The sequence below is a fragment of the Miscanthus floridulus genome, chromosome 5 (assembly GCF_019320115.1).
Source record: "Miscanthus floridulus cultivar M001 chromosome 5, ASM1932011v1, whole genome shotgun sequence".
NCBI classification, from domain to species: domain Eukaryota; kingdom Viridiplantae; phylum Streptophyta; class Magnoliopsida; order Poales; family Poaceae; genus Miscanthus; species Miscanthus floridulus.
Window position 1 is genome coordinate 102,475,206 of NC_089584.1, and position 25,468 is coordinate 102,500,673.

Below are 25,468 nucleotides of genomic sequence, written 5' to 3' on the forward strand. Positions count from 1 at the left end.
GATCTGACATACTACTACAGTGAGTACATATTGTGACAAGTTTTTTTTTTAATATGCACGAGAGTGCGCATCTTTGTTGTTACAACGCGAGGCCATGCAATTGCAGAAACAAGATAGTGAGGCCAATCAAGACAAAAGTATTAGCATGCCATGAACTTACCTCAAGTCCGTCTCCATTAGTCAAAATAAAGATAAATTGCACCGGTCCTTAAACTATTCGTGGATTCCCGTCTAGGTCCTCGAACTACAAATATTACCATTTGGGTCCTCGATCTATTTGTTACGTGCACCCTCCAAAACACGCCACGCGTGTTCCAGGAGCTGACGTGGATATGCGAGATTGGACATTCCACCGTGTCGGAGGGGACATTCGCCCGCATGCTCGCGTCCTAGGGGTCCGAGAGGCGGCCGACGCGAGCACCTCGACGAGCGCCATCACGGCCCCCGCGCGCACGACGGGCACCCTATTCTCCGTCTCGAGCGACTGGTACGCGTACCTGCTCCGGGAGTCGGCCAACGTCGAGTACATGCTGCGGACCAACTACGACAACTTCCCCAAGGGGATTGGAAGGCCTTCGCGGCGTTGCTCGGGGACCTCCTCGGCCGCGGCATCTTCAACGTCGACGGCCTAGAGCTCGGCAGCGTCACGGTCTGGTCCTAAGCGTTCGGGGTCGTCGCACAGGAGGTGGAGTCCCGCGTCCTGCCGGTCCTCACGGCCGCCGCCGCCGGCGGCGCGGTCGTCGACCTGCAGGACGTGTTCCGCCGCTTCGCGGCTCTGCGCCATGCGCGGCACCGCCGTGGCGCCGCTGCTGTGGAGGGCCAAGCGCCTGCTCAACTCGAGTCCGAGAGGGAACTCAGGGAGGCCACCAAGCTCGTCTACGAGCACGCGGCCGCCATGACCCGGTGTTTGATGAATTTTTGTCAGATTAAAATTCGCAGTATATACGCGTACACCTGTATAAGCTTGTCACGTACGTACATGCAGGTGAAGAAGCAAGCCACTATGGCCCTAGATGGCCATTGGCCAGCCTCGTATCCAGCGTCCGTACGTGTAGGGATACAGCGCGTGCTGACCGGAATACGCGCCTATGTGGCTATGTGCCTATGTGCGCAAGCGTGATACGTATTATCCCGGAGAACATGGACTATATGCGTACGCCGCAAGTTAGGCAACGCGGCGTAGTACCCGTGATACGTACGCCGGCGCCGAACCAGAAGCTCGTCATGGAGAAGATGCGAAGCCGTGCCGGTGCTTGAACGCCGCGATTGGAGATGTACCCGTCGCCGGTCGTGGAGATGCAAGGCGAAGACGAAGGCGATCGAGAGCGTGTGGCTGCCGTACGTGCGCGTGGAGGACCGGAGGCAGGCGTACGTACACACGAAGACCGGACGTCAGATCAGGCGCCGGACGTGGCTGTTGTACGCGTGCGCGGAGACCGGAGGCCGAACCTGCAATGTGGCTCCTGAGCGCGAACGTGAAGATCCGAAGCCGACGTACGTGCATGCACCTGTGCCCAGCACACACGCGTGGGTGCGTTCGAAGATCCATGCCAGGAAGATCCACGGTGGCATGTCCACGTCACCTCCTGGTGCGCGCATGACATGTTTTGGATCGTTGGTGCACGAGCCAATAGATGGAGGACCAGGTGGTGCACGAGACAAAAGGTCCAGGACCTTGTCCATATGGGGTATGCCGACCGTAGTACTCTCCCCCACGGTTAGACCTGACTATCTTAATCTTTAAATCATGCTAATTTTCAACTTCTGCTTTAAATATTTTGAATTTATCCAACGCTTCTGTTCTTTCTTTAATTGGATAAATGTAGCCAAACCGAGAGTAATCGCCTGTGAATGTTATGAATGAATCATAACCATCCACACTTTTCACAGGAAAAGGAACACATATGTCTGTGTGAATAATCTGTAGAATTCCTGCGCTTCGTTTGACATCTTTCTTAATTTTCTTTACATACTTTCCTTTTATGCAATCTCTACATTGTTCTAAATCTGAGAGCTCTAATGGAGGAAGAATATTATTCTTAACTAGTCTTTCTATTCTCCCCCTCGAAATATGGCCTAAACGACAGTGCCATAATTTCGACAACGCATCGTGAGCTCTCTTTCGTTTTCTGTTTCCATTGTTCGATGAGGATACATTTTCATTCACATCACATACGGAATTCACATTTTCACGAAGTGATAACAAATAAAGCTCGTCTTGTCGGAAGGCAAGACCAACACATTTATTATTAAACAATATCTGACATTTGCCATTTCCAAAATGGCAATCATAACCATCATGGTCCAACTTTGATACACTAATCAGGTTTTTTTGCAAAGAAGGTACATAAAGAACATTTCTAAGAAAAAGTATGAAGCCATCTGGAAGCTCTAGAGGAAGATCTCCAACGGCCTCAACATCTGCTTGTACTCCATTTGCGACTTTAATGAAACTTTCGCTTCTTTGCAAAGTTCTCATCGAACGGAATCCCTATAATGAATTAGCAATATGAATAGTTGCACCTGAATCAATCCACCAAGTAGATTCTGAAAACTTTACATATAAGGATTCATTTACGAACGTAATAATGTTCTCACCTTTATTCTTCATTATCATCTTTAGAAAATCGAGACAATTCTTCTTATAATGTCCCGTCTTTCTACAATAGAGACACTAGTCTTTTTCTACTGGGAACTGCTTGTTCTGAGACTATTGCATGGGACCTTTTCCAGATGACTTGGAGGAAGAGCTGTTATTATAGTTCTTTTTCTTATCTTTTAGGTAGTTGACAGAACCACCTTGTGAAACTTTTATTCTTTCCTCCTCCTGCACACACATGGCTATGAGCTTTTCTAAATTTTATTTTTCAGGCTGTATGTTGTAATTAACAACAAAGGTGTCAAATTTTTTGGGCAAAGAAGCAAAAATCAAATGAATAAGAAACCCATCCTTGAGTGCCAAATTCATTGGTTTGAGCTTAGATGCCAGATTGCTCATTCTCAGTATGTGCTCTCTAATGCCACTGCCGCCACCAGAGTATCTTTCTGTAACCAGCTGCTTGATCAGCTGGGTTGCATATGTCTTTGAAGAGCCAGTGAACTGACTCTTTATTCTATCTAGGTACTCTGTGACCGTGTCACAGTCTGGAATTGAGCCCACAATAGCAGACTCAATCGTGTTCTTTATCACTGCCAAACACTTCTTGTTGGCAGTGACCCATTTCCTATGCTCAAGGTCATAGGACATCTTTACGGGAGCAAAATCCCGTTCTCTGTTCTGCCATGCAGCATCAGTCTCATATGTCTCCCTCACCGGTGTCATAAGTTCTCTGGGACACGGTGTGGTGACAACCCAGTCTACCTCAGCGAGGATAAAAGCCAGGTCTATCTTTTTCTTCCACTCAATATAGTTATCACCTTTTAGAGTGAGGATCTCTTTGATACAACTCATCAAGTTGTATCCTCCTGAAAACACAATTCAAATAGTGTGAGAACAGAAATAACAATAATAATTGCATGCCTTAGTTTAACGTTGGTCAAAATTAAAACATACAACTATTTTATACATTAAATCTACATCACTGTTGGGCAGAAATAGAAATAATGCATAATCATTAAAATTATAATATTGCTATTAACAACGTTGGTCAGAAAATAACAATATCATAATCAACTCATTTTTATCTCTTGGCTCTTAAAATCAAATTCTCCCGTTGGTTCGAATTTAATTAAAAGTTCATAATTACTTTAAATACGCAGCGGAAACATTAACATTCAATAATCATTTTCCTATTTTCCAGAAGCAACTTTACTATTTACTGAACAAAATTATCGTTGGATAAATTTTGTACAGAAAATTATCACAAAAATTCAATTCAAATTGATCAAATTGTTTTCTGGAAAATAAGAAAAAAACAAAACTGTGACTTTACTATTTATTTGGCCATTTCGGCCCGATCCAGCAATAGAGAAATGCGGCCCATGGCCTGTTCACGCGCGCGCGCGCCAACACACCCGGCCCAGCTGCCCGCGGCCCAGCCGCGCGCGCCAGCGCACCCCCGCGCCCAGGCCGCAACCTGGGCCTGGGCCGGGAATTTGGCCTCGCGCCCTTTCCCGCCTGGGCTGTGGCGCTGGCCCACTCGCTCGTGGCCGTCCGTCTCCATCCGACGGCTGCCCGCGTGCATCGCAGGATCAAAACCCCGGTGACCGCCGCGGCGCCCTTGACCTAGGGCCATTTGGCCTTCGCTCTCTCTCTCTCTCTCTCTCTCTTTGCCCCTCACTGCTCTCTCCTCTCCACTCAGTCCCGCCGCAGCAGACACCGAGCGAGGAGCTTCGACGGCGAGAGAGATCAGCGAGCCCCGGCGCCATCTCCGGCCCCCTCGTTGGCGTGCGCGCTCCCCAGCGGGTGAGCGCGCCGCCGTCGAGCGGCCTGGCCGCAGCGCCCTAGTGGCCGTTCCGTTCACCCCCTGGCTGGCCCTTTCTTTTCCCTGAACCCTAGCTGCATTTCCTCTTTCTCCTCTCCTCTCCCACGGCGATGCTAGTGAAGACGAAGGGAGCGCGCGGCCACCTCGTCACCGGAGAAGAAGAGAGGACGACACCGGTGCCAAGCCCCTCGCCGGTGCGTGCGCTCGCCCATGGCTGAGCGCGCCGCCGTCGAGCGGCTTTGGACCGCTGCCCTAAGCCACGGCCGAGCCGGGCCTCTGTCCGCACACCAACCATGGCGGCAGTGATCACCACCCGCACGGTGGTAGCTTTCCACGCGACGGCGGTGTCGGGAGGACTGGGTAGGTTCCCCTCTTCATCCTTTTCCTTCCCCAAAACCCGATCTAGGGTTAGGGTTTCATTTTCCAGGGTTAGGGTTCTTTTAGATCCGATCCGAGATCGTGATCCTCTTCATCCTTTTCTTTCCCCAAAACCCGATCTAGGGTTGGGTTTTTTTCAGATCCGATCCGAGATCGTGATCTCATTCTTTCTCTACCCCTATCTAGATCTACGTGCTAGTAGGCTATGGTACCATTGTTATCTTTCTAGAATCATCTAGCAGTTGGTCTAGAGGGTAGACATCAAGAGCAGTAGACAACGGTAATGATGTAGACCTAGAATGCTATCTAGAGGAAGGAGAAGGTGTCGAACCTGAGATCCCAGTGGGAGTGGATCCAGAGGCCTCCATCAGCTTCGTCGGTGAAGTCTGCTCACGGGCAGCGATGGTTGGGGAAGATGTCGGTGTAGCGATCGTCGGTGTAGCGTGGCGGCGCGGCTGGTGGCGCTTCCCGTCATTGGCTGCGCGTCCTCTTAGATCGGTCTAGGGTTTGTCGGTGGGGTTTGCGGCTCACGGCGAACCTCGTGCTTTGAGCTGCCGGCCCCCACCTCTTTATATAGCGCAGTGCGACGGGGGCCCATCAACCATGTAGGGTTGGGCGCCCCTGATCAGGGTACGTGACCAAGGCCCAATAGGCCATTGGGCTTATTGGTTGGGAGATCAATCTAACATTCTCCCCCTTGATCTCACTATTACTTTTATCTTTAAACTTTAAACTTCAATCCTTTTATCCTTACTCATTTCTTCACAGATGATGCATAGAGCATGTCTCATCGTCACGGTCAATGGCCGATAGATTTAACAGCTACAATGCACGTCTCTGATCTGAAATAGTTACTTTAACTTTAGGGCCATTTATAGTCCAGGAATCATAGGCTTTTCTTTAAACCCATGTCGGCTACATGTTCTCTGAACACGTTGGGTGGTAAGCCTTTTGTAAGCGGATCCACGACCATCTTTTTGGTACTTATATGCTCAAGACTTATCATTTGATCCCGGACTTTATCCTTCACAACATAATACTTTATGTTAATGTGTTTGGCAGCACCACTTGACCTATTATTGTGAGCATACTGTACTGCTGAATTATTATCGCAGTATAACTTCAGTGGTCTATTGATGTCGTCAACCACCTTCAAACTGGGTATGAACTTCTTTAGCCAGTTCACCTGCCCCGTTGCCTTATAACATGCTACAAACTTGGCATACATTGTGGACGATGTAGTGACGGTTTGCTTTGAGCTTTTCCATGAAATAGCCCCCCCTGCGAGAGTAAACACATATCCAGACGTGGATTTTCTATTATCTCCCGCATAATCAGAATCTGAATATCCCACTATATTGAGTGAATTAGATCTTCTATACGTCATCATGAGGCTTTTCGTTCCTTGCAAATAACGTAAAACTTTCTTTACCAATTTTCAGTGTTCTATTCTAGGATTGCTCTAGAATCTATCAAGTAACCCGGTAACAAATGCCAAGTCAGGGCGCGTACACACTTGAGCATATTGCAAGCTTCCGACAGCTGAAGCATATAGAACCACTTTCATTTGATCGATCTCATATTGGTTCCTGGGCATTGAAAATCCCCATATCTGTCGCCCTTGACTATAGGAGCAGGTGAGGGACTACATTTGTGCATACTGAATTTTTTTAAGACTTTTTCTATGTATGCCTTTTGTGACAGTCCTAATACCCCTTTACTTCTATCTCGGTGAATCTCGATCCCTAGAACGAACGAAGCTTCACCAAGATCTTTCATATCAAACTTTGAGGACAAAAACTTCTTTGTTTCCAGTAGTAGACTGACATCACTACTAGCAAGTAAGATATCATCCACATACAGGACAAGGAAGATAAACTTCCCATTCTTAAACTTTGCATAGACACAATTGTCCTCAACATTATCTTTAAACCCAAAATTCTTTATTGTCTGATCAAACTTCAAGTACCACTGTCTTGAAGCTTGTTTTAATCCATAAATGGATTTTTTTAGACGGCATCCCAAACGTTCTTTTCCTTTCATGACAAAACCTTTCGGTTGTGCCATGTAAACATTTTCTTCTAAGTCTCCGTTGAGAAATGCCATCTTTACATCCATCTGATGTAATTCCAAATCATAATATGCCACTAATGCTATTATGATTCTGAAGGAATCCTTACATGAGACTAGAGAAAAGGTCTCATTGTAATCAATTCCTTCTCTTTATGTAAAGCCTTTTGCCACAAGTCGGGCTTTATATCTCTCTATATTCCCTTGAGAGTCAAGTTTTGTTTTGTAGACCCATTTACAGCCTACTGTTTTGGCTCCTTTAGGAATTATCACCAAATCCCAAACTTTATTTGCATTCATTGATCTCATTTCATCTTCCATAGCCTCAAGCCACTTTGATGAATGATCACTTTTCATGGCTTCTTCAAATGAGGTGGGATCATCCTACATTTGAAATTCTTCAGTGTTGTACACTTCATAATCAGCAGAAACAGCTGATTTTCTAACTCTTTGAGACCTTCTAGGGGCCTCCTCATTTGGCACATTTTCTGTTTGAGGCTGTTGTTGCTCCCCCTCATGTGTGGCAATAGGTTCTATAGGATCCTGAGGCATAGGTTCCTCATCATCATTCATTGTTGCCACAGGCGGGATAACAACAGGTGCTGGCACCACAGTGTCTTGTACTGTCGGTGCAGCAACAGCAGGTAGTGAGAAAAATGGCTCATGAATTATTGAAGTGGGTGCATACACCCGCTTCTCTTCGAGGTCAATTTCTCGAGCTACCATGCTCACCCTAATCATTTTATCCTCTAGAAAGACAACGTGTCTCGTTTCCACAAACTTTGTATGTCTGTTAGGACAGTAGAAACGAAAACCTTTTGACTTTTCTGGGTAGCCAATGAAATGGCAACTCACTGTTTTAGGATTTAGCTTCCCAATGTTTGGGTTAAAAACTTTAGCCTCAGCAGGGCTCCCCCACATACGTAAGTGGTTAAGTGAGGGTACTCTTTCTGTCCACAACTCATATGGTGTTTTGGGCACCAACTTACTTGGTACTCTATTGAGAATATGAATGGCGGTTTTTAACGCCTCCATCCATAGACTCATGGGTAAAGTGGAGTAACTTATCATACTACGCACCATATCCATCAGGGTACGGTTACGCCTTTCAGCTACTCTATTCTGCTGAGGTTCGCCCGGTGTTGAATACTGGGCGACTATACCATTCTCCTGTAAGAACCTTGCAAAAGGCCCAGGAACTTGTCCATATGGGGTATGCCGACCGTAGTACTCTCCTCCACGGTCAGACCTGACTATCTTAATCTTTAAATCATGCTGATTTTCAACTTCTGCTTTAAATATTTTGAATTTATCCAACGCTTCTATTCTTTCTTTAATTGGATAAATGTAGCCAAACCGAGAGTAATCATCTGTGAATGTTATGAATGAATCATAACCATCCACACTTTTCACAGGAAAAGGACCACATATGTCTGTGTGAATAATCTGTAGAATTCCTGCGCTTCATTTGGCATCTTTCTTAATTTTTTTTACATACTTTCCTTTTATGCAATCTCTACATTGTTCTAAATCTGAGAGCTCTAATGGAGGAAGAATATTATTCTTAACTAGTCTTTCTATTCTCCCCCTCGAAATATGGCCTAAACGACAGTGCCATAATTTCGACAACGCATCGTGAGCTCTCTTTCGTTTTCTGTTTCCATTGTTCGATGAGGATACATTTTCATTCACATCACATACGGAATTCACATTTTCACGAAGTGATAACAAATAAAGCTCGTCTTGTCGGAAGGCAAGACCAACACATTTATTATTAAACAATATCTGACATTTGCCATTTCTAAAATGGCAATCATAACCATCATGGTCCAACTTTGATACACTAATCAGGTTTTTTGCAAAGAAGGTACATAAAGAACATTTCTAAGAAAAAGTATGAAGCCATCTGGAAGCTCTAGAGGAAGATCTCCAACGGCCTCAACATCTGCTTGTACTCCATTTGCGACTTTAATAAAACTTTCGCTTCTTTGCAAAGTTCTCATCGAACGGAATCCCTATAATGAATTAGCAATATGAATAGTTGCACCTGAATCAATCTACCAAGTAGATTTTGAAAACTTTACATACAAGGATTCATTTACGAACGTAATAATGTTCTCACCTTTATTCTTCATTATCATCTTTAGGAAATCGGGACAATTCTTCTTATAATGTCGCGTCTTTCTACAATGGAGACACTGGTCTTTTTCCACTAGGAACTGCTTGTTCTGAGACTGTTGCATGGGACCTTTTCCAGATGACTTGGAGGAAGAGCTGTTATTATAGTTCTTTTTCTTATCTTTTAGGTAGTTGATAGAACCACCTTGTGAAACTTTTATTCTTTCCTCCTCCTGCACACACATGGCTATGAGCTTTTCTAAATTCTATTTTTCAGGCTGTATGTTGTAATTAACAACAAAGGTGTCAAATTCTTTGGGCAAAGAAGCAAAAATCAAATGAATAAGAAACCCATCCTTGAGTGCTAAATCCATTGGTTTGAGCTTAGATGCCAGATTGCTCATTCTCAGTATGTGCTCTCTAATGCCACTGCCGCCACCAGAGTACCTTTCTGTAACCAGCTGCTTGATCAGCTGGGTTGCATATGTCTTTGAAGAGCCACTGAACTGACTCTTTATTCTATCTAGGTACTCTGTGACTATGTCACAGTCTGGAATTGAGCCCACAATAGCAGGCTCAATCGTGTTCTTTATCACTGCCAAACACTTCTTGTTGGCAGTGACCCATTTCCTATGCTCAAGGTCATAGGACATCTTTACGGGAGCAAAATCCCGTTCTTTGTTCTGCCATGCAGCATCAGTCTCATATGTCTCCCTCACCGGTGTCACAGGTTCTCTGGGACACGGTGTGGTGACAACCCAGTCTACCTCAGCGAGGATAAAAGCCAGGTCTATCTTTTTCTTCCACTCAGTATAGTTATCACCTTTTAGAGTGGGGATCTCTTTGATATAACTCATCAAGTTGTATCCTCCTGAAAACACAATTCAAATAGTGTGAGAACAGAAATAACAATAATAATTGCATGCCTTAGTTTAACGTTGGTCAAAATTAAAACATAAAATTATTTTATACATTAAATCTATATCACCGTTGGGCAGAAATAGAAATAATGCATAATCATTAAAATTATAATATTGCTATTAACAACATTGGTCAGAAAATAACAATATCATAATCAACTCATTTTTATCTCTTGGCTCTTAAAATCAAATTCTCCCGTTGGTTCGAATTTAATTAAAAGTCCATAATTACTTTAAATACGCAGTGGAAACATTAACATTCAATAATCATTTTCCTATTTTCCAGAAGCAACTTTACTATTTACCGAACGAAATTATCGTTGGATAAATTTTGTACAGAAAATTATCACAAAAATTTAATTCAAATTGATCAAATTGTTTTCTGGAAAATAAGAAAAAAACAAAACTGTGACTTTACTATTTATTTGGCCATTTCGCCCGATCCAGCAATAGAGAAATGCGGCCCATGGCCTGTTCACGCGTGCGCGCGCCAACGCACCCGGCCCAGCTACCCGCGGCCCAGCCGCGCGCTCCAGCTCTCCCGGCCCAGCTGCCCGCGGCCCAGCCGCGCGCGCCAGCGCACCCCCGCGCCCAGGCCACAACCTGGGCCTGGGCTGGGAATTCGGCCTCGCGCCCTTTCCCGCCTGGGCTGCGGCGCTGGCCCACTCGCTCGTGGCCGTCCGTCTCCATCCGACGGCTGCCCGCGCGCATCACAGGATCAAAACCCCGGCGACCGCCGCGACGCCCTTGACCTAGCGCCATTCGGCCTTCGCTCTCTCTCTCTCTCTCTCTCTCTTCGCCCCTCACTGCTCTCTCCTCTCCACTCAGTCCCGCCGCAGCAGACACCGAGCGAGGAGCTTCGACGGCGAGAGAGATCAGCGAGCCCCGGCACCGTCTCCGGCCCCCTCGCCGGCGTGCGCGCTCCCCAGCGGGTGAGCGCGCCGCCGTCGAGCGGCCTGGCCGCGGCGCCCTAGTGGCCGTTCCGTTCACCCCCCGGCCGGCCCTTTCTTTTCCCTGAACCCTAGCTGCATTTCCTCTTTCTCCTCTCCTCTCCCACGGCGATGCTAGTGAAGACGAAGGGAGCGCGCGGCCACCTCGTCACCGGAGAAGAAGAGAGGACGACACCGGTGCCAAGCCCCTCGCCGGTGCGCGCGCTCGCCCATGGCTGAGCACGCCGCCGTCGAGCGGCTTTGGACCGCTGCCCTGAGCCACGGCCGAGCCGGGCCTCTGTCCGCGTGCCAACCATGGCGGCGGTGATCACCACCCGCACGGTGGTAGCTTTCCACACGACGGCGGTGTCGGGAGGACTGGGTAGGTTCCCCTCTTCATCCTTTTCCTTCCCCAAAACCCGATCTAGGGTTAGGGTTTCATTTTCTAGGGTTAGGGTTCTTTCAGATCCGATCCGAGATCGTGATCCTCTTCATCCTTTTCTTTCCCCAAAACCCGATCTAGGGTTGGGGTTTTTTCAGATCCGATCCGAGATCGTGATCTCATTCTTTCTCTACCCCTATCTAGATCTATGTGCTAGTAGGCTCTGGTACCATTGTTATCTTTCTAGAATCATCTAGCAGTCGGTCTAGAGGGTAGACATCAAGAGCAGTAGACAACGATAACGATGTAGACCTAGAATGCTATCTAGAGGAAGGAGAAGGTGTCGAACCTGAGATCCCAGAGGGAGTGGATCCAGAGGCCTCCATCAGCTTCGTCGGTGAAGTATGCTCACGGGCAGCGATGGTTGGGGAAGACGTCGATGTAGCGGTCGTCGGTGTAGCGTGGCGGCGCGGCTGGTGGCGCTTCCCGTCACTAGCTGCGCGTCCTCTTAGATCGGTCTAGGGTTTGTCGGTGGGGTTTGCGGCTCACGGCGAACCTCGTGCTTTGAGCCGCCGGCCCCCACCTCTTTATATAGCGCAGTGCGACGGGGGCCCACCAACCATGTAGGGTTGGGCGCCCCCGATCAGGGCGCGTGACCAAGGCCCAATAGGCCGTTGGGCTTATTGGTTGGGAGATCAATCTAACAGCTATGTGCCTATGTGTGCAAGCGTGATACGTATTATCCCGGAGAACATGGACTATATGCGTACGCCGCAAGTTAGGCAGCGCGGCGTAGTACCCGTGATACGTACGCCGGCGCCGAACCAGAAGCTCGTCAAGGAGAAGATGCGAAGCCGTGCCGGTGCTTGAACGCCGCGATTGGAGATGTACCCGTCGCCGGTCGTGGAGATGCAAGGCGAAGACGAAGGCGATCGAGAGCGTGTGGCTGCCGTACGTGCGCGTGGAGGACCGGAGGCAGGCGTACGTACACACGAAGACCGGACGTCAGATCAGGCGCCGGACGTGGCTGTTGTACGCGTGCGCGGAGACCGGAGGCCGAACCTGCAATGTGGCTCCTGAGCGCGAACGTGAAGATCCGAAGCCGACGTACGTGCATGCACCTGTGCCCAGCACACACGCGTGGGTGCGTTCGAAGATCCATGCCAGGAAGATCCACGGTGGCATGTCCACGTCACCTCCTGGTGCGCGCATGACATGTTTTGGATCGTTGGTGCACGAGACAATAGATGGAGGACCAGGTGGTAGCATTTTTTTAGTTCGAGGACTCATATGAGAACTTTTTAGTTCGATGACTCAGATGGGAACCAGCTAAAAATTTAAGGACCTATGGTGCAATTTACTCCAAAATAAATTTGATGAACTTGCACAGGTTTTTGAATCACCGAGGCTGAGGAGTGAGGACACCACTTATTTAATTGAACCTAGCACGGCGATTACATCCATAATTTGTAGACAGCAATGCACTAATGAGTGCTTTCAGTAATTCTTTTCCAGTCAACATATCAAACCCTTAACGCAGTATACTGTAAAAACAAACCATCCAATCAAAAGAACAGAGAATGCGGCCATCCCTACTAGGAAAGACCAGCCAGCCATTAAAATACCGATGCATGTCACAGTTAGGAAAGGTAAGAAAGACCGAACGAAAGACATTTTGTCCACCCATTGGCCATGAAACCAAACAAGGGCAGCCACATTCAAAACATTCCACTCCACAGAGCCATTGTAGGCAAGCCGGTTCAGGCAGTTTGCCACAAACGAGTGGCAATTGCAGGTGAACAGATTGTAGTACTTGTGCTGGAACCCTCTCATGCCCGATTGCAGAGCATCATCCCATGATATCGCTGCTCCAACTTCTGAATGATTGTACGACTGCTTGCATACATGTGCTGCAAGATTAACAGGAAGGCAGCACTGAGCACGAAAGGAAAAAAGAGTTAATCAAGAGGAAATCAACAAGTTGAAAAGAACTACAGGAAAAAGTCTACCCAGTGACAACAGGTTTTTACCAAAAAAAAAAAATCAAACCAAACAAGATTACGAAACTTCGGAATTAAACTTTAAAGTGTCATATATATTAAAACAGGAACACCTCTACTGAAATAGGAAACCTACAAGTTCCCAAGAACAAGAATATATGGAATACAGGCTACTAAGAAAACAAAAAACAAAAATTGATCAAGACTTCCCAATATTGGTGAACTAATCTGTTTGGCTCTGTTCTGGTCCTGCTTTTCCTGTGATAGCCAGCTACTAGCTAGAACAATCACAGGACCAGTTTCCAGATCATGTATCAAATGAAACATCACATTTATGGGCTCAGCGTTTTACAAGTACCAGTTATGAAATACTTTACTGCTGAAAAGATACTAAAATAAGGAATAATATTCGAAAATATCAATTGTTTACGGCTCATGTATTGAAATTAAATGAGAACAAAGGTGCGTTGACTTCATGCAGCCCAGAAATAAATTCAGAAATTGATGACAATGGAAACTGAAATTACCAGATAAAACAAAAATACTATGACTGTGATATGTTGGCAGGCAAGCATGCTACTCAGGACTATAGGATTATTAGGCTTTCTACACTTGGAAAGTAACATCTGGATTTATTTTAAGTTCTATGGAGTATGGACCCTAAACCTGTTGACATCTTAGTAGTGATTTAGATAAACTAAAGTACAAGATGAGCATCTATGTTGAATTGCATAGTCCAGAAAATGAAATTATTTTGAATCATCCTAACCTTCTTTCTGTCAAGCTGGAGGTATCTGGCAACTGAACCATAAGCAAAATTATCCATGCTCACCAAATTTGAACCAGCAAAGTCCAAGATAGCCCCATCCTCCTGACAGATTCCAACATGCCCTATGTAAGGAGCAAGCCATGAAACTACAGGAAGAGGAGTCCAGACAATGCAGCACGGGAACCTTGCTCTCTTTGGATCTATCTCGCCAAGTGACCACAGATCTTGTAATCCATTATTTGAACTGAAATCTTCATCAGCAAAATCAGCTTCAAGCTCCATTGACGAAAGTGCTTTAGGTGATATTAATGTTCCTTGTACTTGAAGAAACTAAAACAGCTTCTAGCTTCAATCTCGCAGTTTATCAACGTTTTACTGAAAAGAAGGAGCAATCAGGTTAGGTTCTCAAACTTCATGATTAAAACAACTGGTGAAGAATTAAAAAGGTGCACCTAGTTTAGTACACTACCTTTACAATTTCATACGGCAATGTCACTATGTAATACATCGAATGTGGACATAAAAGTACAAACAATGGGTCCTGAACCATATCAATATCTTTACCACTGATACAAACTCTTCTCAAGTATAGTTGCTGCTCACTTCTCCCAACACAAGCCACCTAAAAATAAATTAGCATGTCCCCCATTTGTATTTTGGGTACAGTTGGACCAGGCGTTAATTTTGCTATATCTGAGGAGGCACCCATGCACAAATTGTAAAGCTATCATTACGTTCTTGTCAGCACCATATATTGGTAAAAGATTTACAGACTTTGGACATTTGTTAATGTAGTTTTTATTTGTCTAACATATTAAGGGGTCTCTTGAATACAATAGGTTGCAGAAGATAGTTACGAATTGGTAAGGAATGGCAACTGAATATATTCCTACGTTTGAAACACAGGCACATTTGCACGTCCAGGAGCTGCTGCCTCTCCTCTCCCCAATGGTGTTGTGAACCTTAGTTCATACGAGGGATAAGGTGGATAACCATTGCTAAGAGGAAGGCCGGGCAAAGTCGGCGTGGAGGGAGACTAGAGTATTTGGGGGTTTCCCAAGGCCAGGTAATGGTGCCAGGGTTTTTGCCTGGCTACCGCAGCAGAGGTGAGATTGAAGACAAAGTAGATGAGAGGTAGGAGATAACTTGTTTCTTCATTGCTTAATCCATTCCATTGATGCTGGTTACAATATATAGGAGCTAAGCTCCCTGCTAGGCGCACAGACTCTGGCCCTTTCATACTTGAGGCCCCTTCAGCTGCTCCTTAATTGCTATTAATAGCCTTAATGACATTGGCCCTTTCAGCCACTAGCCTCCTCGGGCTGTGCCAGGCCATGCGCTGCCTTGGGAGCACCCCTGCATGCAGCCATGCACATGACATCTCCCCCACCCTTGAAGACCAGCTCGTCCTCGAGCTGGAAGCATGGAGAGCTATCGTCGAACCCGATGGCATCCTCCTAGATCCCATGGAAGGAGCCCAGCAACTAGCTTCTGGAAACGGGGAGGCCGGTCGCCCTGGAGTTCACCCTGGCCTGATCCCCGTGAACCAGGGAAGGATGCCGCCGCTGGATGCTCTTGCTGTAGGGCAGCGACTCGCCTTGCAAGACACTGGAGGAGGTGGTGAGGAAGTGGATGAGCTTGGCCAAATCAGCCGTGGTGGATTTTGCCCTTGGTGATGAGATTGGGAGCAGCAAGGGTGACGAGATGGAGGCAGCAAAGAGTGGTGGCGAGGATGGAACAGCGGTGGGAGGTGTGATGGTGGCAGGTGGTGGCGTATGAACAGAGGAGGGACACCCTATTGAAAGTGCAGTTCTGATCGCTGCCCGCATCTTCCTTGTGGTGAGCCTCACCATGAATCCTCGCGCCACCGCTTGTAGGCGGACTACAGCCTCCTCACGGAGAGACCGCACCCGCCGGCGTGCCAGGAGCCCTCGTGCTGCCGCCTGAAGCTTCACCGCAGCAAGGCGTTCACGCTCTAACTTCTCCACGTAGCGGTTGAACATCACGACGAAGCGATCCATGTCCTCTGTGAGACGGCGCATCCCATCAGCAAGGGCACCGATGGCATCGTTGACAGCAGAAGCCATGGATATGGATCGAAACCAAAGCTATCTAATACCAGATGTTGTGAACCTTAGTTCATACGAGGGATAGGGTGGATAACCATTGCCAAGAGGAAGGCCGGGCAAAGTCGGCGTGGAGGGAGACTAGAGTATTTGGGGGTTTCCCAAGGCCAGGTAATGGTGCCAGGGTTTTTGCCTAGCTACCGCAGCAGAAGTGAGATTGAAGACAAAGTAGATGAGAGGTAGGAGATAACTTGTTTCTTCATTGCTTAATCCATTCCATTGATGCTGGTTACAATATATAGGAGCTAAGCTCCATGCTAGGCGCACAGACTCTGGCCCTTTCGTACTTAGGTCCCTTCAGCTGCTCCTTAATTGCTATTAATAGCCTTAATGACATTGGCCCTTTCAGCCACCAGCCTCCTCGGGCTGTGCCAGGCCATGCGCTGCCTTGGGAGCACCCCTGCATGGCCCAATCCAAACCTAGTATACACCAGCGCGTCTTCCCGCATTTCAACGAAAATGGTGAAATGGAATGCCGAGATCCGTTCAAAAAAAAAAGGTAAAGAAATGTAGAGGCGTTGCTGGGAGTGAACACTGAACAGTACAGGAAATCGATTTCTATGTAGCTGGGTGTGCTAATCGCGCTCAGTGTTACGGGCAATTTAGTATCAAGTTCAATTTCAGGCGTACCCCTGCTCTGTCTGGTTCTATGTAGGCTAACCGGAAACAATAAAGAGAGAAGTGAATCGCAACACAGCTCCCGCCATCTCCCATCTCAGCCGACCAGAACAAACCAAAGCTCACTAACTCAATCCCAAATCCACTTCCGAGCAGCGCGATATAACACGAGGCTGAGAACCGAAGCTCTAAAAAAACAAGCAGTAGAACTCACCGGAGGAACTGGATCAGCTCGCTGTACGACCCGCTGGCCGGTGCCGAGGCGGGGTCAACCTGGTCGGGGCGCCGCCGCTCGCCGTATTGGGCATGAAGAAGATGACTCGAGCGTGCGCCGTGCCGCTGGGCTTCCTGCGGGGAAAGGAAAGAGAGTGGGGGAGGCGCGGTTGTAGAGGCGGGTGGTGATTGTGATGTGGGGAGGAGGGAAATGTGCATGCACCTGGATCGGATGGACAGCACCCGCAAATGGTAGGCGCACACGCAGGTGGCAGGCGCTTACTTCGTCGGTCGGCGTTCTTTTGTGCCTCCGTGGGACTTGCCACATTTGCTTTCCCCGTAGCCGTAGCCGTAGCCGTAGCCGTAGGCGGTGCCCGGTAGCACGCACATGGGCCCAGGGACAACCGCGGCCGGTGCCATTTGGGCATTTTGCATTTACGGTGGTGGGGAAGAGAAGGCCTCGAGGAGGTGGATTCGGATGGAAACTGAACGCACATGAAGATAATTGGTGACAAAAGCAGTGTTGAAAACGCGACGAGAATGATTAAACGATTCGCTCCCATTTTGTTTGAGGACCAAAGTTTTCCGCCGACCGTATGAATACAATGGCCCTAAAGATAATAGTGGAACATTATTATGTCTTGAACTACAAGAGAAAATCATAAAATTGAAGATATAACACTGGAGCAACTTGCCTTACTTACTCCGTCCTAAAGGGAATATAAATCTTGCTTTCCGAGGAGTCGACGATTCTTAATTTTCACCCTGTTTCGGCGGATGGCTTCTAAGACGGATAAGTCGACTGGAGTTGTTTTGTTGTCAGAGAAAAACGTTGTACCATGGCTGATAAACCAGATTGATAAGTTCAAATAAACAGGGTGAATGATGTTTATAATGCGTAATAAGCATCATTAGATTAATCATAAAATATATTTTCATAATAAACCAAATTGAAGATCAAATGTAGATTAATATCTCCTATAAACTCGATCAAACTTAAGATTCTTTGATTCCTATTAAAACGAGATTTATATTTTTATTTTGGCACGGAGAGAATATAAAATACTGAAACAATAAACTGCACGTCTGCAAGCTGAGAAAAAAAAAAGTTATGTACGGTTTTGCCCCTATCCAATAAATGAAATGCATCTAGTTCTTTAGTACTTCAGCAGTACTTTTTAGTGAACGAATAATATTTTTCTCCGACGAGGTAAGCCAAATTTCAGCGACGAACAGGGCATACAGGAAACCCGAGCACTGAAGCTGACTCTTCTGGAAGCAGCTTTGCCTGCGCATCAATCTGTCTGGACTGGAGACGGCCAGACGGGGCAGGAAGGCAGGTCAGCGGAGCACCAAGCTGGTGCTATCCAAGAGACCAAGAGTAGCACAAGTTTTCAGAGCTCCCGTTTCTTTCTTTGTCGACTGTTCATCTCCATCTTCTGTTGCCACTTTAGGAGCCACAAAACTACTGCACAATCAACTGTTCACCGCCCTAGTCTTCAACTTGTGTATTGAAAACGAAGCTGGGGAATGCCGTAGTCGTGTCCCTGCGAAGGAAAAGAAGTTGAATAAGCACACGTTCGTACTATTACTGGCAGACATTCAGAAGCAGATAGCAAATTAATTGCAGACATTCACAAGGCAAATGATGAACTAGCATCTCATAGGTATAGGCCAATAAAGAAGACGCTTCGTTTAGATTGGGGTTAGGAATCAGTATTTGGCACCTATGCACTTTTGTTTGTATTTGACAATTATTGTCCAATCATGATCTAACTAGGCTCAAAAGATTTGTCTCGTAATTTACAATCAAACTGTGTAATTAGTTATTTTTTTATCTACATTTAATACTCCATGCATGTGTCCAAAGATTTGATGTGATGGAGAGAAAGTGAAAAAACTTGCAATCTAAACAAGGCCCTGATGAAATGCACGAATTACAACTAGTATCCATACTTCAAGTGTGGCAGTGTCATCTTCTTTATAACAGAAGGGTGCTGCAATACAAAATCTCTCCACTCCTCTCTGCTAATCCTGTTGTCCTTATCAGTATCAGCGTCCTCAAATGTCTGCAGAAGGATACAGCGCGAATACCTCGATCAGAGATGCCTTCTACTTAATGCAGAAAGAGAAGAGGGGTTGAGCGGGGAACACAGTGATGATGGTACCTTGTCTATTATCGTTTCCACGAGATTGTCAGACAGCTCCAACTGTGACTCCATCAAAGTAGCAACTACCATTTGTTTTACCTGAGGAAAATAACATATATTGGTTTTATACTTCAGAATTGCGCCATGTCATGTCATAGACTTGTAATGTCTCCTGAAAAGCTCCATTACCGAGAACAAGCTTAACTATATTTCATTGTTGTCAACACTATTTCTATTCAAGACTGTAATCTATTGTAAATCAAGAGCATGTCCATATTGCTCCTTGAATTAGTAATCCCAAGCCTACTTATTTTTACAATTTTTTTTATGAAGTAACTACACGAGTTGCGACTTACCAAGCTGATATTTCGCTGAAAAGATCAAAACCTTGCGATCATTACTAAAAAGGACAACAAAATAGGAACATCATGATTAAGCTTGTTCTGATGCTTGTAAGGGTTTCAACAAGAAAAACATTTTAAGATGAGGTGCGCACTGCAAATAACCAGTGCTCATCCGCAAAGGATGTCACATTGGTTCTCTCCAAACATTAAGGAACAGAGAGACTGACAGTGGCAATGCACATGCAGAAGTCTCGAATAGTTGAATACAAAATGTTGACACAGCTATACAGATCGCTGAAGAGAATTTGTTCAGATTATGCACTAACAAATCTATACAAACCTCTTCATGCTCGATGAAACCAGTTTGCCTCAAGTCATACAATCTGAATGAAACTGAAGTGCGAAACACAACTTAGTGGCAGACATAACTTAGCATGTCAAGAATTATCAATCACGTTGATCATACTTACAATCAATTTTGTCTTCAAGAGGAGCATTTGGATGAAAGACACTTATTGCATGGATAAACTCATCAAATTCAATAACAGAATTTTTCTTTTCATCAAAAAGATCAAAAACCTACAGGAACAGGAGAAAGGAAAGACTCAAATTAGTGGACCTACTTGGAATGCAAGCAAATTTCAGAATCTAAAACTAAGGTAGCTTTCAGATGTTATGGAAGCTATCAAATCGTACAGTATTTTTTTCTATTTTTTGGGATTTTGACATTATAGCATGGGAGAACCCAACAGGTAATGATGTGGTTAGTTGTGATGTCTCAACATCAGTATAACTTCACAAGTTATGCAATGTGGTTCCACCCATACTGCATGAAGCTTAGTTTTTCTTAAAGAAAAAGATGAAACTGGGAAGTAAGTCATGAATGGCATCTTATCAAGCAGCAAAATCCCAGCTCCTTTGGAAGATTCTATAGTACAGCATTTGAGATAGATCCAGAAAAAGAACAAGTCATGTGATACTTGAGCAGCCAAAAAGGTTAAAGAATTTTTTAACCAAGAGGAGTGTGCAGACATTTTCATCTTACTCATTTCCTTTTTCTTTCTTTTTTCCATTTCTGTTTGACAACCGGGAGAGCAAGCTTTGGCACTTACTCTGTCTAGAAAAATATTTTTCCCAAATGGTGTCTTGAATAATGCCAACTGCAGCTCCTCCTGAAAAACAAGGAGAACCTTTACAATCAAAGTGAGGGTCCCAATTCCACATGGATTGGCTAAACTGGATCAATATCTGTTTGGAATGCACGAACCTCACTGAATTTTGAGGAACTTCACAGCAAAGAGTTTAATTGTGAATTGTCACAGGAATATAAAAGGCTCAACCGCCTAACCGGGTCGAAAAGTTTAAACACAAGCGCATGTCTGGCCAACCGGACCACAAAAAAAGCGTATAGCGATAAACATTTTAAAAAACCTTATGGATCAGCCCGTCGTCGATGATGGAGCAGCTGATCTTCTTGTACAGCTCGTACAGCGCCTCCACCTCGTTCACCGAAACTCCCAGCAGCCACACGCCGAAAAACATCTCAGGCCACAACAGCAGACGGAAGAGAACACAAAAGCCGAACAGGCAGCCGCATACTTACAGCAGCGGGACTCGTCGGCGAGCTCGGTTAGCTCACGGAAGGTGAGACGTCTGCCGGCCCGGAGGCTCGCGCATATGTCGAGCGCAGGCAGCAGCCTGGGCGGGCTCTTCTGGAAGCACCGCGAGGCCGCGAGCAGGACCGCGTCGACCACGGCGAGCACCGGGAACAGCGCCGCGCAGGCTAACTCCCCCAGCGTCAGGGAGCTCCTTGACGCCTGTAAATCAACACCGGATCAGGCCGAAATGAGAAATGGTGAGACCAGATCGGAGGTGGCGATAGGGGTCCGGTCTTCGGTGCTGCGAGCGTACTAGAGAATTCGAGGAGCGGCAGGAGTCCATGGGCCCCGGAGCCGGCGGTGAACCATCGATCGACCGGGGGCACGAGGCGTCGTCCTCTCCGTTCGCGGGTTGTTGGGGCGGCCAGACAGGATCGTCACGTTACGAACGGCCGTCGGACGGAGCGGTGGGGGAGCTGGGGATATGATGATAGGCTGCTGGTGGAATGCCGGAATTGGCAGACCAGGCTAGCTCGGTCGCGTTTTCTTTTCTCTGATCCCATCATTCACCGGTCCACCCGCAAGATAGTTTAATTTCGGTTTTTTATGGGTTATTTGATTCTTGCCATTATAATTTCTCAAGTTTTGAAGAACGCTGTTACTATTTGTTTTATTGGAAATTTGTTATTGCTATTCTGCTGCCCCCTCTCCCTTGTCCTTTGCTATGTCTGGAGCATAGCTAGGCCCACCTACAGGCGTCGTATTTTGGTATTGGGCCGTATTGCCCCTGTACGAGAGGATAAGGCTGAGCAGCACGCCGTCATTCTTCTCTGCCGCCCCCGTTCTTCTCTCGCATTCTTCCCCCTTCTCTGCCGCACGCCCGCGCCACTGTCTATTCTTCTCCCTTCATCCCTCCGATCAAACCCTAACCCCATCTCTTTCCGAGGCGTGGTTGACGGCGGTGATTGGAGGTGGTGGCGGCGGAGACAAACCCTAATCTCGCGTCCACTGGAGGTGATGGAGACACCCTGATGGCGGGGAGCTCAGGCTTAGCGCCTCCGTGCGTGTCCACTGCTCCGACAGTGATGGAGGACAGCGGCAACAGGTACCCTTTCTGCATCCTTCGTCTCCATGTGGTCAACACAGTTGGCAATTAGTTGCTATTCTGATGATTTGTGCATGTATACATTTTGATTTGGAGTAGAGGTGGGATGTTTACGCTAGAGGTTAAAGTTGAAGCTTTTGCTTCCAAAGACTCAACTGGTAGGAAATCATACACAAAGGCCGAGTGTTTAAGTGAGATGTGGAGTATGGGTCACTGACACTAGACTTGTTGTTGAAACATCTGGCAACAGAAATGAATCTATGCACTAACAAGACACGCACTGTTTGGTTCTTTGACAAAAGATTAAATGAGGATGTCAGACTAGTTGATAAGATACAGATGGTTGATTTATTTGAAATGCATAAGGAGGAGATGACCTGCCAGGTTATAGTAGGTGTATTTGATAGTGCAATTTATGTGGAACCTGAGTTTGATGCACTAGAGCCTCTCTGTGTGGTTCCTCCTGATGATGCAGCAAAATTAGGCACTCATGATGCTAACATGTCTAAACAAACTCAGTAGTGATGGTACTGAGCCAACAACCTTGCCATGTGCGTCTCCTGAGAATCCAGAGGTGGCTGATGAGTTAGAGTCAGATAGAGAGACAGCTAGAGAGCCAGATATCTTTGATAACGATGAAGAATACGTGGGAGTTGATGATGAGGCCATGTATGATGAAGCGCCACCTACTGAGTTTGCACAGCCACAATAATTTGACAATGCTAACACTCATGCTACTGCTGATCCATCTGATGACTTTGTCCATGTTGAGGCAGAGGTGGATGATGTTGATCCTCTGGAGATAAATGTATTGCATGACCCTGAGAACCCAAAGATTGTGAAGGGAGAGTTGTTTCATGATATCATTGGATTCAGGAAAGCATTAAGACATTATGCTGTGAAGACTGGGTTTGAGCTTGCTCCTGGTTACAAAAGTGACAAGCAAAGGTTCATAGCAAAGTGTGCTGCTGAGGGATACCCTTGGTGCATACACGCTTCCACCATTTTTGATAAGAAAAATGTATAGGTACATTTCTTTTCTGATTTGTGATGTATCATTATCTCTGTTAATATTTATTTTTTGATTTTTGATGTATTATTTTCTGTTAACATTTCCTTTTATCATATGCTATTGTCAGTGTTCGCCTAAACGGCCTAAACGGTTGATTAAACGGTCAGTAAACGGTAAACGGTGGTAAAGTGTTTTGTTTAGGGGGTAAACGGAAATTAAACGGTTGACTGTTTAAACGATCAAAAAATAGGAAAACGGTCTAAACGGCCCAAACGGAACGGAGTTAAACAACTGTTTAAACGGATGTTTAGGCGAATATGAGATAAATCAAGTTCAGTTTTGTATGGATAAATTTGTATACTTAAGTTTATTATATTTATAAATGTGTACACTTGATATGTGTTACATGCATAAATATCTATATTTGGTTCTTTTCACATACATAAATATATATACATACCAAAATAATTGATTTTTGCTCGGATAAATATATATAAATGCTAGAATAATTGATTTTTTACACGCACATATATAATTATATATTCTTTTTTAAAGTACAAAACCATTTAGACCGTTTAACTTCGTTTAAACACCATGTAAATAGCGTAAACGCTAAACAAAGGGCGATCGTGTAAAGACCGTTTACCGTTTAGGAAAACATTGCCTATTGTAGATCAAAAAGCTTTCGGTTGACCACAATTGTCCTACCACCAAGCTAAAAGAAGGAAAAATAGCCAGTCATAGCTTATGTGCAGATAGGATTGGATATTGGGTTAAGAATAACCCAGCAAAGGGAGCAAAGGAGGCCTTTGAACTTATTTTGTAGTCTCTGGTAATGTAATGCATGTGATGGCCTTTTGTGATGGCTTGTGAATTTCAGGTTGCCTGTAATGCTTGAAAACTAGAACAAGCTGAATTGATGAACTAGATATACTGTTAGCTGTAATGCCTGTGATAGTCTTTTGTGATGTCTGCAATGCTTGAGTACTTGAACAAGCTGAAATGCTATTGTCATTAATATTATCAGTATGCCTGTGAATTCATAATGGCCCCGTTCGTTTGTCTTAAAAATGGCTTGTTCAGCTTCTTTTTTCAGTCGAAACAGTGTTTTTCTCTCACAACAATTCAGCCAGAACATTGTTTTTCAGCCAGTTTCAGACCAGCGAACGGGGCCAATGTCACTTGGTTCTCTTTAAGTAGTATCTGCTGTTTTTGTTGTATACACATAAACCTCTTATTTCATTTGAACTTGTTAATGTCAGACAATACATAGATTGTCCCAATATCTACTGTATTATTTACAGAAATTATCAATTCTATTACATGGGGTTGTACCATGTGTGTTTGTCCAGTTGGTAATTTTGCCAGGTAGCTGAGTTTAGGCATTATGTCTGTTTAGCATGTATCCTGGATGAATGTTAGGTGTGACTCCTCAGGTTTGAGATCTCACTTCTCGCCAGGATGGCTTGGCCATGATGCTTTGTGCGGTAATGAAATTGGATTAAAACCAGAGCACAAGTATGAGACCAATTGGATTAAAACCATGATGGCTTGACCAATTGATCCAAAAATATATTTAGGGGGTTAATCTTACAACCAGAGCACTATAAATTATTTGAAAACTTTTAGATTCCATTCATCAACTTCAGACACTGGTACATTCAACAGATAATGAAAGCTTACAACAACTAAGACCAACAGAAGTTACATTGCACACAATTCACTACTTCCAAAGTTTACTCATAAGACAACCAATAGCTACACCTACACAGACTGCTGCTATAACAACACAATCCATCTTAATCTTTTGAACTTGCGCCTTCACCACCGAAAGATCAGTCACAACACTATCAAGTTTCTACTTCATTTCATTGAGTTCAAGCTTTAGGTCAAAAATGAGCTCGACAGACCCATGTCCACCTTCTCCTGAACTCAAATGGCTCACCTTCTTCGATCGATTCTGCTGCTGCTGCTCTAGGTTGCGTAAGAATACAACATACTGCGCCTCGGACATTATGATGCCACATGTTGTCGGGTCACCCTGCATCCCACAAAACCCTAGCCGCATGAAAAACATCTAAGAAACTTCAAATTGAACACAAATTGACTTACTTTGATGTTGTTTGGGCACTTGACGAAGGTCTTGCCATGTAATAGAACCGACCAATTATACAAGATTAAGTAAGGAAATCTTCCACCGAAGCAGATAATTTAGTAAACTTAAGCCCATATAACCCGGTAGTCCGTAAAACTACAAAGGATTTCAAACCAATCGACATACAAACCAAGATCGTACAAATTTAGCAAGTACC

The 25,468-nt window shown here is 45.5% G+C and overlaps 2 protein-coding genes across 3 annotated transcripts; both read right to left on the bottom strand.

Moving 5' to 3' along the window:
- Positions 1-12,630: 12,630 nt before the first annotated feature.
- LOC136452813 (protein REVERSION-TO-ETHYLENE SENSITIVITY1-like) lies at positions 12,631-17,181 on the bottom strand. Its single transcript, XM_066453405.1, has 3 exons — positions 16,949-17,181; positions 13,991-14,365; positions 12,631-13,156 (listed from the first exon to the last, which is right to left on the bottom strand). The coding sequence occupies exons 2-3, from the start codon at positions 14,270-14,272 to the stop codon at positions 12,737-12,739; spliced, it is 702 nt and encodes a 233-aa protein (XP_066309502.1). The 5' UTR covers positions 14,273-14,365; positions 16,949-17,181; the 3' UTR covers positions 12,631-12,736.
- Positions 17,182-17,911: 730 nt separating this feature from the next.
- Positions 17,912-21,538, bottom strand: LOC136450357 (calcineurin B-like protein 10). 2 transcript variants are annotated; one of them, XM_066450758.1, is made up of 9 exons: positions 21,353-21,538; positions 21,045-21,258; positions 20,873-20,955; positions 20,554-20,613; positions 19,912-20,020; positions 19,782-19,834; positions 19,116-19,196; positions 18,904-19,016; positions 17,912-18,494 (listed from the first exon to the last, which is right to left on the bottom strand). In XM_066450758.1, the coding sequence occupies exons 1-9, from the start codon at positions 21,380-21,382 to the stop codon at positions 18,440-18,442; spliced, it is 798 nt and encodes a 265-aa protein (XP_066306855.1). In that variant the 5' UTR covers positions 21,383-21,538; the 3' UTR covers positions 17,912-18,439. The 2 variants fall into 2 exon arrangements, with proteins under 2 accessions (XP_066306855.1, XP_066306856.1); XM_066450759.1 differs by lacking the exon at positions 18,904-19,016.
- Between the last annotated feature and the right edge of the window lie 3,930 nt (positions 21,539-25,468).